General features: G+C 36.8%; 2 protein-coding genes across 3 annotated transcripts in view; one reads left to right on the top strand and one right to left on the bottom strand.

Annotated features, from left to right (window-relative positions):
- The window catches only part of LOC121863299 (OTU domain-containing protein 3-like), a 132,763-nt gene that overhangs the window by 39,080 nt on the left and 80,781 nt on the right, over window positions 1–12,902 (bottom strand). The gene's annotated exons all lie outside the window — the stretch shown is intronic.
- LOC121863298 (OTU domain-containing protein 3-like) lies at window positions 951–2,003 on the top strand (the record flags this gene model as incomplete). Its single annotated transcript, XM_042361888.1, is given in 1 exon segment — window positions 951–2,003. A coding segment is annotated over 1 exon segment (174 nt), but the record flags the coding sequence as incomplete, so codon positions are not given.

The following is a 12,902-nucleotide window of genomic DNA, read 5'->3' on the forward strand; positions in this document are numbered from 1 at the left end:
AACAACTTGTTGCTGAAACTGCTGCTGATGCTAAATTTGATGGTGTAGCTGAACCTGAAGTTGATGATGTAGTTGTTGGTGTAGCTGTAGTTGAAGTTGACAGTTAGGGCCTTCGAATAATAAAACTGTGTCAAGAACCTTCCACAGCTATTTTCTTTTTCTCATACATCTTTATGTAGGAGTCATGAATGTTTCAAGTCTCTGTTAATTTTAATGCTTTGTTCTGTTAATGGATCCACTTCAGAAAATATGTTCATTGCTTGATCCATATAATATCCACAGACCTCTCACCTTCTTCATATTGGTTTTAACACATATAGTTTCTCAGCTAAGCTTATACACTCTCTTTTATCTCTCTTGCTCATGTTGAATAGGGACACAAAAATTATGTATGAAACCCAAGAAAGTTTTTCTCCTGTTCCTGTTCAGATGCGTGAAAACAAAATGCCCTACAAGCTGTGACTGTTTATACTAGTGATGCTGGCGTCACCACTCACAAGCCCGGCAGCCTCCGTGCACAAGGCATGTTTTTGTTTTATATTTCTATTTTCGTCGTAAATACGAATAAAAATAACGGTGTAAATTAAATTTGGTCCTAAATTAACCAGGGTTTTAAATGTGATTCGTCATTAGTAGAACCGTCGTTATCGGAGGCTTTCCTGTATACTGTACCCAACATCTGTTCTAATTGTGTTAGAGAGATGGATTTGGTATTGTACCCTAATGATCCTCAATAAATTCTCTACAAGACTGTTTCCATAAAAATCCTTAAATAAAATATTTTGACACGATATAAGGATGGGACTCAAATCTTTTATGAAAATATGCATGAAAACCCCGAGAGTTCATATATACATATATATTGTTTTTTAATTTTAATCTTTTGAGGTGCAAGCTTTCATTATTAAATTTGTTTATAAAGATTTACACTGATATACCATTTATTTTCTCAGCATATCTCCAACGCCAAGCGCAAAGAATTAAAGAAGCAGTTAAGGAAGCAACAAGCACATGACCGCAAGCGGCAACACCAAGCAGGTCTTGATTCTGATGATTTAACTTCCAACTCTACTGATGAGTCAGAGGTGATCATTGTTAAAGACATTGGCTGTTTGAGTATTTAGTTATTATTTGATATGATCTTAACTGAAGGAATACCTAGTAACTGTTCCAGTATCTTGAACTAAGGTATGGAGTGCTGACTTGAGGGTTATGATAATACCTACTTTTTAGACTTCACTCTCAAAGGTGCAAGATATTGAGTTATATTCACAAACCAAAAGTGTAATGTTCAGGATGAATATCTTGTTGAAGAAATTACATAATTTTCTGTTAAGTGTGTGGACTAATTATTGTAATACCAGTACACTTTTTGATGTTCAAAGATTTTCACTCATTTTTAAATTCATAAGTGGCAGATAATATTGAGCATTTATTCCCCTTAAATTATATGTTTCAATATATTTTATTTGTATTTTGTATAAGAGTTCATACATATAGAGAAATCATGAAACTAGTCCTACATTAAGTTAGTTTTTACAGTATTGCAATTTTGACCAAACATTGTTATGAAATAAATGGCTTTGATGCTTGCCTCAATTGAAAACTTCCATCAAGAATTTACAGGGAACCATGATCTATGGTAAATTACTGTTTATTTCATAAGTTTACTGTATTGAGCTAATTAAATTTCCACAAACCCCTTATCTGTGGTTGTATACTCATCCCTGCAGTCAAGGTCGTTTATGTTTGATTGATAGGCAATATGATATTTAGGTGATGTTCAATATCTTTTTTTTATTAATTTCTTGTGAATAAATGTATATTTTTCGGAAAAATTTGCCTCATCTATGATAGCAACTCACTCTCAGCCTTCATATAAACATGAAAAGCTCATCATGATATCACTGTGAATTTTCCTATGTACTTTAAGTGTTTTGACATAAATGCAGTTAAAAATGGTTTCATTGCATTTTGAATGTTTTATTAAAGTCATTTTGAGATCTGATTTTAAACTTAACTACCAGTATTATAAAGAGCTGAAGAATTATTATTTTGGTCTAGGAGTAATTAATGGTAGTACTGTACAATACCTCATCTGATATAGATTTCTTAACTTAAGGAACATTGTAAATAAGTACAAAGTGTTATAGTATAATTTTATCTTTATGGGAAATAACATGTAACCTCTATTTTCACAGCTTTATGAAGTGATCTCATCAGAAAGTAATCTGAAGTGGATAAACATAGCTCCTCCCCTCGCCTCCTTTTTCTTGTGAAGCTGGTATAAATGAGGGCAATTTAAATGTTGACACACGCTCACTGGAGAGAAAAAGAGGGAAGAATGTACAGTACAGAGGGGGGAGAGAGAGGTAATTTTATATAACATGTCCAATAGAGATATGTTCACAACAGCATTATTACTTACGAGGTCTGTCCAAAAAGAAACCAAACTTTTAAAAAAAAACAAATTTATTGCTTTACTTACAACTTAATCTGACTTGTCTCCCCTCCACTGTTGATACACCGCTCCCAACATTTTTTCCAGTTCTGGAACGTGTTTTGAGGGATGGTGCGCATGTCACGTAACGAATTTTCTTCTATCGTCTGAAATCGGCAACCTTTGAGGGTGGATTTCAACTTTGGGAACAAAAAAGTCCGCAGGGGCCAAATCCGGAGAGTAGGGCGGCTGGGGGACGATAGTCGTCTCGTGCTTCGCCAAAAAGTCACGGATAAGGAGCGACGCATGAGCAGGTGCATTGTCTTGGTGCAGCATCCAGGTCTTGTTTGTCCACACCTCAGGCCTCTTCCTTCGCACTGTCTCCCTCAAATGCTTCAGGACCTCCAAGTAAAACTCTTTATTGACTGTCTGATCACGTGGAACAAACTCATGATAAACGACGCCCTTCCAAATTAAAAAAAGACGATCAACATCACCTCCACATTTGAGCGACTCTGACGTCCAGATTTGGGAGCGTCTTCGGTGGATGTTCTTCCCCTTTGAAATGCTGGTACCACACGTGACATTGCGTACGGCTCAAACAATCCTCCCCATAAGCCTGTTGCAACATTTGAAAAGTCTCCTTAAAATTTTTTCCCAATTTGAAACAGAATTTCACGCAAACACGTTGCTCTTCAAGATCCTTCATTGTTCAACTTGCAACAAATCGCCAAGTGCACGAAACACACGTTCACTCTAGCGCATGTAGCTCGATGACTAATTGACGTGGTGTGATGCGACTAGTGTTAGACTAAAGGCTAAAGGTCAAGGTCACCTCTACACAGTGCTCCCATCGCGAGCACGCTGCACTGGCTAGTTGGAGCTCTATTTAAAAAGTTCTGTTTCTTTTTGGACAGACCTCGTACTTATGAATGATATAGAAGGGCTTCATTGGGTGTTAGTAATAGCACTATTAATGATAGCATATGCTGGTAAGTGTATTAATATGTACCTCGAGCCTTATGCTGTGAGGACATAGAACAACAGTCATATCATCATATGTGGGGTTATATTCTTAAATATAATACTGTGTTGAACATGCAGTACAATACAAATTTACTCACGAGGTTAGGTTAGGACATTTTTTTTTACTTCCCCTAACCCTATTTTTTCCTTAAGGTGTTAAGTTTGTCCAACACAGTATTATATTTAAGAATATAACCCCACATATATGATCATTCATAAGTAAGAAATAATGCTGTTGTGAACATATATACAGTCTCTCCTCGACTTACGACGGGGTTCCTTCCTGACAACCAGGTCGTAAGCCGATTTGGCCGTAAGTCGAAAAGGCGAAAATAATACATAGAAATTCTAAAATGGGTGTCTCTTTTTCTTCTCGGCACCACGAGAACTCTCATTTTTACGCCTGCCAGCCATTTTAAAGGGAATTACAAACGAAAATTTTGTCAGTAAACAGCGCGATCACTAACATCGGGACTCGAAAATACGTAATGGAAAAAATATTTTATGCGACCATGGCCGTCGTATGTCCGGGTTGTCGTAAGTTGAGAAGAGATTTTTTTCCGGCTTTGAGAGAGTCGTCTCATTACCCGGAAATTTCTCATTCCCGGAAGTGCTCTGCACCAGTTGTTCCGGCTAATGGGGATATCACTGTATACTGATATAGAACTACAATACTGCACAGAAGATTACACCCACGCACATCAATCAAAATTGGACTGTCAATAGCAAACAGAAACAACACGTTAAAGCTTTTTCACCATCTCTACTATTTTATTATAATCAGTGTGTTTATTCCTCTTGGGAGAGCTAGACCCATAATGTTCTTTAAGACATTTTGTACTGAGTGAATTGGAAGTAGGATAATAATTGAATACAATAATTCCCCAGGATACGGAAGATGTGCGTCCTTGAAAAGTTGACCTCAACATGAATTTCCGAAACGTGAATCCCATTTTCGACAAAAAGAAGTAATACAGGCACTTTTTAATTCAAATAAACATTTTTAAACACAGACATTGATTATTTTATGATATTAATACGATCATAATTACGGTAGGGTCCATAGTACGCAACCTCACTTATATGTAGCTTATACATTTCTGACTCTTGGGTCTTGCTCTTGTGTGAGTCAACCCATCCACCATCTCTCGCCAGCTCAGCGTGTTATGACTCGTCATCTGTGATCATTTGAGAAAAAAAATAAAATCAGTACAATACTCTTATGTGGCTTAGAAATAAAGAAAATATAATATAAAACTATAGAATAAGAAAAATAATGTGTATGGGTGTTTATGTATGGGAATTGTAACTGTGTCGCCGACTTGCCAGCTGCAGTGTTTATTGTTACATATAATGAAACTATAGAAGTTGTCAAAAAATCATTACAATACAGTACTCTAATGTGGCTTATAAATAAAGAAAATCTAATATAAAACTATAAAATAGGAAACTACAATATAAAACTATAAAATAAGAAAAATTAGCATTTATGTGTATGTTTGGAAAATGAATGCTTGTGTGTGGAGGCAGTGAGCTGTAACTGCATAGACGACTCGCCACTCTGCCTCCCTCCGTCCCTCCCCCATGTGAGTCAGCTGGGTGACTGCCCAAATGTACCAGTAAATGTAAGGAATAAATAAAAATAATACAGTACACAAAACATTTGAATTTAACTCACCACGAATGATGTGGAGTGCTGCATGAGGGGAGTTTTATATCCAACGTAATTCCTTTGTGGGCTCTTTTAGCACTACTGCTTTAACTTGAACCAAAAACGAACAAATATTCAAACTCAAAAATTCGGATATTGTCAAATAATGTCAAAGTGTATTGTATACTGTATATAGTACAGTACAGTATTTTATAGTTTTATAGTATACTATAAAATATTAAAATAAAATGGAGAACTGGGGTACCTCAACAGATGCAAGTCCACCTCACGTATTTGACTATTGTATCTGCAAAACAAGCCCCAGAGATTTTTTTCTATTAAAATAACATAAAAAGGTAAGGTGCTTATTTTAAAAACCACGGGTGTCCTCCACGATGTCACATCATGGCGTCATGCTACATCCGACCCGGTTGTGTTCTCCCACATCTCCCGCCAGTATCATCTGAGAGCAATTCTAGCGACCATCAATGTGTGTTGGCGATCTCTTTGGAAGGAAGCTGTGAATGACTTCACAGGGTTTCCTTCTGTTAGTGGTAAAGTTTAAAAAATCGTGAAGTTGGCACAAGACGTTGGAGGGGACGGTTTTTTTTAACTAGTCCTGGAATAAGTTGTGGAGATGCGTGAGACACTAGGAGAGGAACTGAGTGAGGACTACTTAGAGGAGCTTGCCAGGAGTGAGGAAGAGGAGGATAATATGTGTGGATGAAGATACTTAAGATAATAACTGGACTCTACATAAGATGGCAGATATATTCAGGTTTGCCAAAAATTTAACATATGATTTATGAATGACCCATCAATGGACTTAACCATCAAAGTGAAGCAGAATATCGAGAGTGCTTCACAACCTTATCAAGAAATTAAAAAAAAAGAAGAAAATAAAAGCCAAACATTTGCCAATAATTTTTTTTAATGCCGAGATCCAACCCCTCCGACCTCCCTCCACTCCTGTCTCTCTCCTCACTAACCAGCCCAGCGTCTTCTGCATCACCTCTGCCACACTCACAGCCTGCTTCTCCCCTTGACCACCAATATGGCTACCTCACCTGCCAGCCCTTCATCTGACATTATGGATGATCCCAGTCCAGAGGTAAGAAAAGTGCACTTTATATACATAAGCAACAATGCTAATTATTTTGCTCCCATAATGTTGATATTATGCTTATGACAGGGATAAATTATGTATTCTTCCCAGTCATAATTTTGTTACAGGAAAATTTAATATTCAGTGTGTACGCATGTTTCATTCAAAGCATTAATAATAATAATAATAATAATAATAAATGGTTTATTGAAAAAGTTTGCGGCCGAAGGCTGAAAATATACATTGGACATAAATGACTTACCGTATATCTCGGCCTATAAGGCGTCGGGGTGCATAAGACGGCCCCCCCAAATTTCCATTTAAAAAGTAGCTTTTGAGCTCTATTCGCTGTATAAGACCAGTACCCCAAATGTGACACTTACCCACTGACTCAGTAGTCCTTTACCAACCATCCTTGGTTTTTTAAAATAAGGCCAATTCACTTCAAGTAATGTCATCAAATGTTACCCGCTGGTGTAGTGTAAACACTAGTGATGTCACTGAAGCGTCTGCTATTTACCGGTAACTGGAACTAATGTCTGTGTCGAGTAAAATTTTTCCATTTACTTGAAATGGATTTACTGATTTATTTGTTTATTTATTTATTTATAATATACTGTAACATATTAAACACACTGCAAGTATTTTCTTTAATTTATAGCTTGCATATATATATATATATATATATATATATATATATATATATATATATATATATATATATATATATATATATATATATATATATATATATATATATATATATATATATATATATATATATATATATACAGTGGGGTATGCTATAACGAACGGATCCTACTACGAATATTCCTATAACGAACGGTTTTACCTATAAAATTGAGAATGCTATAACGAACGCAACTCCTACAACGAACGCGGATGAATACGGACTATTTCGCCTGGCACATGAATATTGTTGTACCGCGACCCACAACAAGAGCGTCAGGCGCCATCTTTGTCTCATTGTGTAGCCAGTGCACCACTGTTATTGTTGAAATTTCGTCTTTTGATGTGGAAATTCGCGTTATTTGTATAACTATTTTGTTATACAAGTATACAATTGTAACAATGAGTCGTCCAAAGCGAGTGAGAAAGCTAATAACCCTTGAAACTAAGAAAGAAATTATAAAGAAACGTGAGAATGGAAGAAGCATTGCGAAACTTAGTGATGTATGGGATGGCTAAATCGACTATATGTACGATTTTGAAGAATAAAGAGGAGTTAAAAACTGTGCAAGTGGCTAAGGGAATCTTTAGACTTAGCAAAGCAAAGTGTAATGTGATTGAAGAGATGGAAAATTTACTCTTAGTGTGGATAAAGGAGAAAGAAATGGCAGGTGGTAACATTAGTGAAGCTATAATTTGTGAGAAGGCCAGACAATTGTTTGAGGACCTTAAAGCCAAGACTCCCAGTGGAAGTGATAGTGATGTGCCAGTGTTTAGGGGTACCTGCATGCTGAATAACACTAAGGTAAGATAAAGTACCGTATTTTTTACATTTTCCACAGAATTTTTTCAGTGTTAAGCGGTTTTATTTGGGGGCCTGGAACGGATTAATCCTATAACGAACGAGGTTCTGGAACCAATTACGTTCGTTATAGCATACCCCACTGTACTAAGAGGGGTGGGTGAGCGTTATTTTCATTTTTTATTGCCTTACCATGATATTTTACTTTTTTTCCACGGTGTATATATATATATATATATATATATATATATATATATATATATATATATATATATATATATATATATATATATATATATATATATATATATATATATATATATATATATATATATATATATATATATATATATCTTGATAAAATCACACGGGAAAATGGAAACAACGGAGTACCTTAGCTTTCGTCTTTATTCAAGACATCTTCAGAGGCAACTGGATTACATGGACAGAGAGAGGCTTAAATATACAGGGTGACCTTAAAAACAGGAGGTCAGGTCATAATGATGACATCCACTAATCCACACACCAACACACACGTAGAGGAGCTTAAGAGAAGGGTGGTGACGTGACTAACCAGGTCAGGTCAGAAAAAAGGACCCACAAAATAACTATCCTACATCTAGATCAAAGGTTTTCAAAGCATTTTTAACCTTGGGCCACTGACAAATAAATTTATGTAACATATTATCAGTTTTGAACTGACCATCACTAAGGTTTATTGATTTTAATTCCTTAATCAAACTAGCTTCAACCAGAAGTCTTTCTGTGACACAAGATGATTTGAATACTTCTAAGCTTTTTTCCCAAGCAATGGGGTGATTATTATTCCTAACATGAACGAACAAGGCACTGCTTTCAGATGCAGTTTTGATATTATACTTATGTTGTTTGATTCTGAGCTGCAGTGTTTTTCCTGTCTGACCTACATAATTACAATTACATTTGCTACATGGAATACAATAAACACTTCCATTTACATTCAAACTTGGGCTATTCCTTATTAACATATTGGTAATGGTTGAGTCACACTTGAAAACAACATTAATATTTAGAAGCTTGAGGGACCGAACTAATACAGGAGAATATAGGAGAATATAATTTGCATTGCTGAAATCCTTGCAAGACAGAGATTAATTTGAATATAAACGTCATATATTTTGCTCGAGATAAGAATTGTAGTACATTAGTGTACAACAAGTGATCATGGGCCCTTCGTGCCCGGTGGCAAGTCCGGTGGTACAGTTTACCGAGGCGTGAAAGTTCGAACGCTCATGCTTGGCTAACGCACAACCGCCGTCCGGCTGACAGCGTACAGCGACATCGTTTTCCAGATGGTCGTGGTTGTGGTTGTTATAATCATGGTTGTTATAATCATGGTCGTGGTTGTTATAATCATGGTTGTGGTTGTTATAATCATGGTCGTGGGTGTTATAATCATGGTCGTGGTTATAATCATGGTTGTGGTTGTTATAATCATGGTCATGGTTGTTATAATCATGGTCGTGGTTGTTATAATCATGGTCGTGGATATTATAATCATGGTCGTGGTTGTTATAATCATGTTCGTGGTTGTTATAATCATGGTCGTGGTTGTTATAATCATGGTTGTGGTTGTTATAATCATGGTCGTGGTTGTTATAATCATGGTCGTGGTTGTTGGTCGTGGTTGTTATAATCATGGTCGTGGTTGTTATAATCATGGTCGTTATAATCATGGTCGTGGTTGTTATAATCATGGTCGTGGATGTTATAATCATGGTTGTGTTGTTATAACTGGGCGGTCGGTTGTTATAATCATGGTCGTGGTTGTTATAACTGGTCGTGGTTGTTATAATCATGGTCGTGGTTGTTATAATCATGGTCATGGTTGTTATAATCATGGTCATGGTTGTTATAATCATGGTCGTGGTTGTTATAATCATGGTCGTGGTTATAATCATGGTCGTGGTTTGTGATCATAGTCGGGTTGTTATAATCATGGTCGTGGTTGTTAATCATAGTCGGGTTGTTATAATCACGGTCATGGTTGTTGTTATAATCATGGTCGTTGTTGTTGTAATCATGGTCGGGTTGTTATAATCATGGTCGTGGATGTTATAATCATGGTCGTGGTTGTTATAACTCGTGGTCGTGGTTGTTATAACTGCGGTCGTGGTTGTTATAATCATGGTGGTTGTTATAATCATGTCGGGTTGTTATAATCATGGTCGGGGTTTATGATCATAGTCGGGTTGTTATAATCATGGTCATGGTTGTTATAATCATGGTCGTGGTTGTTATAATCATGGTCGTTTTTGTTATAACTCGTGGTCGTGTTGTTATAATCATGGTCGGGTTGTTATAATCATGGTCGTGGTTGTTATAATCATGGTTGTGGTTTTATAATCATGGTCGTGGTTATAACTACGGTCGTTATAATCATGGTCGGGTTGTTATAATCATGGTCGTGGTTGTTATAATCATGGTTGTGGTTGTTATAATCATGGTCGTGGTTATAATCATGGTTGTGGTTGTTATAATCATGGTCGTGGTTGTTATAATCATGGTCGTGGTTGTTATAATCATGGTTGTGGTTGTTATAATCATGGTCGTGGTTGTTATAATCATGGTTGTGGTTGTTATAATCATGGTCGGTTGTTATAACCGTGGTTGTTATAATCATGGTCGTGGTTGTTATAATCATGGTCGTGGTTGTTATAATCATGGTCAGGTTGTTATAATCATGGTCGTGGTTGTTATAATCATGGTTGTGGTTGTTATAATCATGGTCGGGTTGTTATAACTGGCGGTTGTTATAATCATGGTCGTGGTTGTTATAACTCGTGGTCGTGGTTGTTATAATCATGGTTGTGGTTGTTATAATCATGGTCGTGGTTGTTATAATCATGGTCGTTATAATCATGGTCGTGGTTGTTATAATCATGGTTGTGGTTGTTATAATCATGGTCGTTAAGGTCGGGTTGTTATAATGGTCATGGTTGTTATAATCATGGTCGTGGTTGTTATAATCATGGTCGTGGTTGTTATAATCATGGTCGTGGTTGTTATAATCATGGTCGGGTTGTTATAATCATGGTCGTGGTTGTTATAATCATGGTCGGGTTGTTATAATCATGGTCGTTTATAATCGCGGTCGTGGTTGTTATAATCATGGCGTGTTATAATCATGGTCGTGTTGTTATAATCATGGTCGGTTGTTATAATCATCATGGTCGGGTTGTTATAATCATGGTCGGTTGTTATAACTGGCGGTCGGTTGTTATAATCATGGTCGGGTTGTTATAACTGGCGGTCGTTATAATCATGGTCGTGGTTGTTATAATCATGGCTGTGGTTATAATCATGGTCGTGGTTGTTATAATCATGGTCGGGTTGTTATAATCATGGTCGTGGTTGTTATAATCATGGTCGCGGGTTGTTATAATCATGGTCGCGGGTTGTTATAACTCGCGGTCGTGGGTTGTTATAATCATGGTCGTGGTTGTTATAATCATGGTCGTTATAATCATGGTCGTGGTTGTTATAATCATGGTCGGGGTTGTTATAATCATGGTCGTGGTTGTTATAATCATGGTCGTGGTTGTTATAATCATGGTCGTGGTTGTTATAATCATGGTCGTGGTTTATGATCATAGTCGGGTTGTTATAATCATGGTCATGGTTGTTATAACTCGCGGTCGTGGTTGTTATAATCATGGTCATGGTTGTTTTAACTGGTGGTCGGGTGTTATAATCATGGTCGCTGGTTGTTATAATCATGGTCGTGGATGTTATAATCATGGTCGTGGTTGTTATAATCATATCGGTTGTTATAATCATGGTCGTGGTTATTATAATCATGGTCGTGGTTGTTATAATCATGGTCGTGGTTATTATAATCATGGTCGTGGTTTATGATCATAGTCGGGTTGTTATAATCATGGTCGCGGGTTGTTATAATCATGGTCGGGTTGTTATAATGGTGGTCGTGGTTGTTATAATCATGGTCGGTTATTATAATCATGGTCGTGGTTTATGATCATAGTCGGGTTGTTATAATCATGGTCGTTTTTGTTATAATCATGGTCGTTGTTATAATCATGGTCGTGGTTGTTATAATCATGGTCGCGGTTGTGGTTGTTATAACTGGCGGTCGTGGTTGTTATAATCATGGTCGTGGTTGTTATAATCATGGTCGTGGTTGTTATAATCATGGTCGCGGGTTGTTATAATCATGGTCGGGTTTATGATCATAGTCGGGTTGTTATAATCATGGTCGGTTGTTATAATCATAGTCGTGTTGTTATAATCATGGTCATGGTTGTTATAATCATGGTCGTTGTTGTTATAACTGCGGTCGGGTTGTTATAATCATGGTCGATGTTGATAATCATGGTCGGGTTGTTATAATCATGGTCGTGGTTGTTATAACTGCGGTCGTGGTTGTTATAATCATGGTTGTGGTTGTTATAATCATGGTCGTGGTTAATAATTGCGGTCGTGGTTTATGATCATAGTCGTGGTTGTTATAACTCGTGGTCATGGTTGTTATAACTGCGGTCGTGGTTGTTATAATCATGGTCGTTTTATAATCATGGTCGTGGTTGTTAAACCATGGTCGTGGTTGTTATAATCATGGTCGCATGGTTATAATCGCGGTTGTGGTTGCTATAATCATGGTCGTTTATAATCATGCTCGTTATAATCATGGTCGGTTGTTATAATCATGGTCGGTTGTTATAATCACTTGTGGTTGTTATAACGTGGTCGTTGATAATGGCGGTCGTTATAATCATGGTCGTGGTTGTTATAATCATGGTTGTGGTTGTTATAACTGCGGTCGTGGGTGTTATAATCATGGTCGTGGTTGTTATAATCATGGTCGGGTGTTATAATCATGTCGTGGTTGTTATAACTGGCGGTCATGGTTGTTATAATCATGGTCGTTGTTATAATCATGGTCGGGTTGTTTTAATCATGGTCGTGGTTGTTATAATCATGGTCGGGTGGTTGTTATAATCATGGCCGGTTGTTATAATCATGGTCGTGGTTGTTATAATCATGGTCGTGGGTTGTTATAATCATGGTCGGGTTGTTATAATCATGGTTGTGGTTATAATCATGGTCGGGTGTTATATCTGCGGTCGTGGTTGTTTAATCATATCATGGTTGTTATAAACATGGTCGGTTGTTATAATCATGGTCCTGT

This window comes from Homarus americanus, unplaced genomic scaffold, assembly GCF_018991925.1.
Source record: "Homarus americanus isolate GMGI-L3 unplaced genomic scaffold, GMGI_Hamer_2.0 scaffold46197, whole genome shotgun sequence".
Lineage (NCBI taxonomy): Eukaryota > Metazoa > Arthropoda > Malacostraca > Decapoda > Nephropidae > Homarus > Homarus americanus.